At 36.7% G+C, this 5,600-nt stretch overlaps 1 protein-coding gene across 1 annotated transcript; it reads left to right on the top strand.

The window, feature by feature from the left end:
• The first annotated feature begins 1,353 nt into the window (after positions 1–1,353).
• Positions 1,354–5,033, top strand: endouc (endonuclease, polyU-specific C). The gene is made up of 8 exons (XM_079255658.1): positions 1,354–1,489; positions 1,627–1,680; positions 1,762–1,861; positions 1,945–2,056; positions 2,137–2,258; positions 3,907–4,019; positions 4,120–4,270; positions 4,540–5,033. Exons 1-8 carry the CDS (start codon positions 1,479–1,481, stop codon positions 4,813–4,815), a joined length of 939 nt encoding a protein of 312 aa, XP_079111784.1. The 5' UTR covers positions 1,354–1,478; the 3' UTR covers positions 4,816–5,033.
• Positions 5,034–5,600: the final 567 nt, after the last annotated feature.

Below are 5,600 nucleotides of genomic sequence, written 5' to 3'. Positions count from 1 at the left end.
TAATAAATCTTTTAAACCTTCAACAGACCAGAGATTTGATCCTTTTTGACCCTTACATTATAAATTAAAGCAGTGAGTTTTGAGACATTTGATTAAGGGTAATTATATTAGGAGTACTCATGTGAGCACAATATGAAGAAATAATGGTGTTATAATTTGATTTTGACTTATTTTTGCTCAAGAAGATACGTTACCAAAATTAGAAAATGATTTTAATAGTCCAGTGTCCCTTTACATGGAACTAATCTGATAAATGTGTGTGTTCAGCCATCGCAAATACATTAAATACACATGAAAAGATGTGAGCTCTGACTTGTCTTCCGACAGCTGAATACTACATGAGCCTGCAGTTTTATACAACTGTTGGCCTTTTATACCTAGAAGGACTCAATTATGACAGATGTCCTAAATATATTTCCTTTATTACTAATTGTTACAGCTGCCTCTTTAGTCATAAACAAAACATCTCCTGACATTTGCAGAACTTTGTTTGCAAAGAGCCGACTCAGCTGAGCCTTTACAATGAGACGTGATTTACAACACTGTGAAGTTACACAATAAAACTTCTTTTAAAAAAAAAAACAGGAAACTTTTAAGTAACCCTATAAAGCCAAACTAATCATATTTCATGTACAAGGTTTCTAAGACGTTTTGCATAAGTTTATGTTAAAAACTTTTCTCAGAATCCTGTTGAACACAATCTGATACTTGTCTTATGCCTCTAATAGATATTACTATAATAATGTTCACTAATCACATGGTAACGTGATTGGTCTAAAAAATGTATAAGTTCTTTGTTACATTTTCTTAAAAGGCAAGTTAAAACCTCTTACAGGAAAAAAAAAAAAGTTTGTTAAAAACTTTGCTCAGAATCCTGTTTAACACAATCTGATACTTGTCTTATCCCCTCTGATACCACTATAATAATGTTCACTTATCACGTGGTCATGTGATTGGTCTAAAAAATGTATAAGTTCTTTGTTACATTTTCTTAAAAGGCAAGTTTAAACCTCTTACAGGAAAAAAAAAAAAAAAGTTTGTTAAAAAACTTTGCTCAGAATCCTGTTTAACACAATCTGATACTTGTCTTATCCCCTCTGATACCACTATAATAATGTTCACTTATCACGTGGTCATGTGATTGGTCTAAAAAATGTTTAAGTTCTTTTTACATTTTCTTAAAAGGCAAGTTAAAACCTCTTATAGGGAAAAAAAACTGACTTTTTGTGCCATTAAATTATGGGTCGGGCTTTAAGGGGTTAAATGTGTTGGCTGAGATGGCAGCATTTTTTTTCTCTTGAGGAAAGTGGAGGAAAAAGCGCTTCCTGACTGAAAAGCTCCCTCTGGTGGTTAAAGTGAATGAACGTAGAGATGTGTGGATTTTAACTTTTGGGTGGAGAGACTGGACAAGGAGCTCAGAGCCTGAAGCAGCGACCAAGAACACAGCTATATTCTAAGCTGAAGGGGTGTCTGGTATCATGGCTGAAAGGTGTGTATTATTCATGGACAGTAACTTAACTGTAAATTAATTTCTGTCTATTAAAATTGAATTACACACCATTACTTTGCATTTTGGGGTCAATTCAAGATATTTAATAGAAAATATGCTTAATGTGTGACATGCAGGTTCTTTGGATTCCTCCTCCTTGCAGTTTTCCTCAATGGACTGGATGCATCAAGGTACTGTGACATTCATAAAATCTTGTGTGCTTGTGAATATTTGTCAGATTTCTGTACTTCTGGCTGAATCTGTCACAACAGACCAGTCATAAACCAGGAGCTTTCCAACCTATTCAATGAGCTATGGAGGTTGGATGTGAATCGGATGAAGCCTGGAACAGACTACACAATCTCTGTTCAGGTGAGCAACATTTCCTTACCCGGGCAGCACTAAATCTTTTGTTTTTGCAAAGATACTGCAGGATTTCTGTTTGACATGCTCAGGGTCGAGCAGGCTTTGTAAGCCAGGGTAGCCATGTTGTGCAGGATCACGCCTCACAGCCACTCTTCTCAAATGTTAGTGAGAGCAAGCTGCGAAACATCACCACTTACAATCGTGAGTGTCAAACTGAGTGGATTAAACATTGAGGTCACATGCTGGTTTGACCAGAATTAATGAGATGTGTGTGTTTGCAGACTTCATGAACCTCCTGGACAACTATGAGCGGTCTACAGGTGTGACAGAGCAAGTCTCAACAGAGGAGCTGAGAGAAATAAATCTCTTCCTGGATGCTGTTTTACAGACACAAGTCATGAAGGTGTGTTTTACGTGTTATAACCAGCCGCATTTAGTGGCTTGGTGATGTAGTTAGTATCTTTCTTACTTAATTTCTTTCTTCCGTCTATGCTGGATCCCATTTTTGGAAAATATTGGACATTTTATGTTTTTCCCATTGGAAAAAAAAACAGAGGTTATTAAGACAAAAAGGCAATATAAGCAAAAATGTCTCATTCAAATAAAAAAAAAAAAAAAAACTTTATTTCAATCTTTAAGCCTGAGGATGTTGAAAAAATTGTGAAATAAATGTTTATACATTACACTTTAATTTTTATGACAGTTTTATAAGTGGTACGCTTTCAGCTCTAATGGTAAAAAGTTTTTTTTAATAAATAAACTTACATAGCTTAAAAATGAAGATTCATCAAAAATTTATAATTAAATTATTGACTTATTGAGGCTGAATAAACTTGATCCATTTGTACAAACTTTTCACAAAATGTTGCATATTTTGTGTTTTTTACACTGAAAAAGACACTTTAAATGACAAAAAGGGAATAAAAACATTTAAGAACAATATAATGAAAAAGTTCCCTGTACTTACACAAACACAATTTCACCACTGTTGGCTAATGGTATATTTTTATTACTAGTTTCTGTTGCAGCCAAGTGTTTGTTTTCAGGCTGGTCGCCTAACTTTCACACAGAAAAGAGATTATACTTGAGCTGTCTTGTTGTTTTCCCACACTGTGAGGCTGCAGCTGATCTCCAGAGGGAGTTCTGTCTCTGAAAACACTTCTTCATGGTGTACTAAAAAATGAAAACACACAGCTGGAACATCTGTGTGTTGCTGTGGAATGCTGTGTTGGCGTCAGCGGTCTCCTTGAAGGGGATAAGTGGTAAAAAGTAGACATTCAGTACTCTGGAAGAAAAGCTGGTTTGGAGCTGAAAGCCTGTAAATCAGGGATCCTTAATCCTGGTCTTCGAGGACTGGTGTCCTGCAGGTTTTCCAAGCGTCCCAGCTGCAACACAACTGACTCAAATCAAAGTGTGTTTTGCAGACGTTTGCAGAGATTGTCTGAGTCTGAGTTCGATGTGTTCCAGCAGGGACACTGGGAAAACCTGCAGGACACTGGGCCTTTAGGACCAGGATTGAGAATCCCTGCTGTAGAAAACATTTAAATGTTTCAGAATTTGTTTACTTTTTTGCTCACATTTGAAGTATTGTAGAGTCAGATCCTCAGCATTGTGTGGGCATGATTACTTATTAACTTTAATATACAAAATATCTATGGCCCATACGGTCTGGATATGGATGTCTTGGGATCGTTCCAGATGTGAATTAGGAATAACATTCTCTATGTTCTATATAAGGGAGCTGATACAGAGAGTCAGCGGGATTTTCCACAAATTGGCTTTGGATGCTCACAGATTCTGCAGATTCTGTTTTCGATGCCTAACTTTTCGTGGTAAATCTTTTTCTTATTCATCAATTTGGTTTCCAGAGACCTTTTACAGCCAAGCTACTGTCTTCACCTCAACTTCGCCAGAACACACCTCAGTATCATTAACCTTAGTATATATCCAGCTGCACAGTGTAACTGTGGGAAAAACAAGATTTCTTTTGTGTTTTGAATGAAAACTTGTTTTCAGCATTGATGAATGTCATGAACATGTTTTCCACACAGCGGGCTCATCAGTATCTGGTGAGCAAAGGACAATCCAGCTCTGACTTGAGGCTGTTTAAGAATCAGCTCAACTTGATCTGGTTCCACCTGTACCACCGGGAGAGAAACTCAGGGTGAGAGTCTGCTGGACATCCGATCAGTGTGTCTTCTTTTGAAGTCATCATCATAACTGTGTGCGCAATCAAGTAACAATAATGCTTCTTTGTGTCACAGCCTGGACTCTAGTGGATTTGAGCATGTTTTTGTTGGAGAGACTAAATCTGGAACAGAACTAATTGGTTTCCACAACTGGGTCCAGTTCTACCTGCAAGAAAAAAACAGGCACTTGGACTACAAGGGATACAAGGCCAGACAGCAAGACTTAGTGAGTTTATTTCCCACAGTGACAAAATAACTGGCTTTTATATTACTGAAAGGTTCACATCTAATATCTGGAAAAACTGGCACTTCTGCCTATATTTGTAATTCTTCTTGCATTGGACTTCTTTTATTATATCTACCATTTTATTTTTTTCCAGTTGATTTAATTTTATTTATTTATTTCTATTTCTATGGACCTGGATTCTGTGTCCTTAATAAAGCTTGAATTGAATTGAATTACTGATAATCACACTGTCACCTTTCCCACTGCAGCCTGATAGTGACGACCACGTCCTGAACCTCCAGTTCAGCTGGCACGGTGTGGTGAAGCCCGTCAGCAGCGCCTTCATCGGGACCAGCCCTGAGTTTGAGATGGCCGTTTTCACCATTGTCTTTCTCATGAACACAGAGAGGACCACCACGGTGCTGGTCAACATTGACCAGTGTCAGGTGGAGCTGGTGGTCATCAGACATGGACGCTCCATTGGGACTGCGTTTCCCAAACTGCTCAGCAGCAACAGCAGACATGTCAGGCAGCATTCAAACTGACTCCATCCACATCTGATAGACATTTACTAGGCATGGAGTTAAATTTAACCCAGTATCTGTCAGGAGTATAAATATAAACTCCACATTAATTTAACACTTTTTTCATTAATCAAAAATATATTAATGAATACATTTATTTAAAAACACCTTTTAACAACATCTAAAGTGTAGATAAAGAAAAATCTGATCCTTATCTTGTTTTAAAAATAAAATACTAATTGAACAAAATGATCTCTTTATTCGTGTCACATTATAGCTGTTGGTGTATATGAGCAGTATTTTAATGCTGGAATTGTTCCAACTATACAGGTAAATGTATTGTAAATAAATTTATTCCAGTACAGTAAATAATTTTGGTGGATAAATCAGAACAGCTGTCACTACATCACCTGAACCACAAGTTCATATCAGATCATCAGACAAGCTCCAACAAAACACACATTTTTCATTGTGTTATTATGTCAATAGTGCTTTTAAATAGACATTTACACAGTAAATGAATATGATCCAGAGGTTGGATGTGCTCTTTCTACTTAATCCTTTTGCCATGTTATTAAATTGAGAAATTCTGAGAACGAATTCTCCTTTAATAGCGGAAACTTTCACATTAAGTGTGTTCCAGGAGTTGAATATTGATTGAAAATTGATTTTTTTTTTTTCTTTCTGAAGTCTCACTCATATCTCAGGTGAACTAAAGTGTTTTTGCAGAAATGTCCATTTTGGATGAGAAGGTATTTCTGACATGGAAATTCTGGAAACCTCTGAACCCATACTTCATCAAGGCC

Source organism: Telmatherina bonti, assembly GCF_933228915.1.
Source record: "Telmatherina bonti genome assembly, chromosome: 2".
NCBI classification, from domain to species: Eukaryota; Metazoa; Chordata; class Actinopteri; order Atheriniformes; family Telmatherinidae; genus Telmatherina; species Telmatherina bonti.
Note: the sequence above shows the minus strand (reverse complement) of the source record. Positions and strands in the feature narration are given on the sequence as shown.

Bases quoted from the DNA above. Each gene is read 5' to 3' on its own strand.
- endouc (XM_079255658.1), top strand. The intron at 1,862-1,944 runs GTGAGCAACATT...TGACATGCTCAG, and splicing joins ACTACACAATCTCTGTTCAG to GGTCGAGCAGGCTTTGTAAG. The intron at 2,057-2,136 runs GTGAGTGTCAAA...GTGTGTTTGCAG, and splicing joins AAACATCACCACTTACAATC to ACTTCATGAACCTCCTGGAC.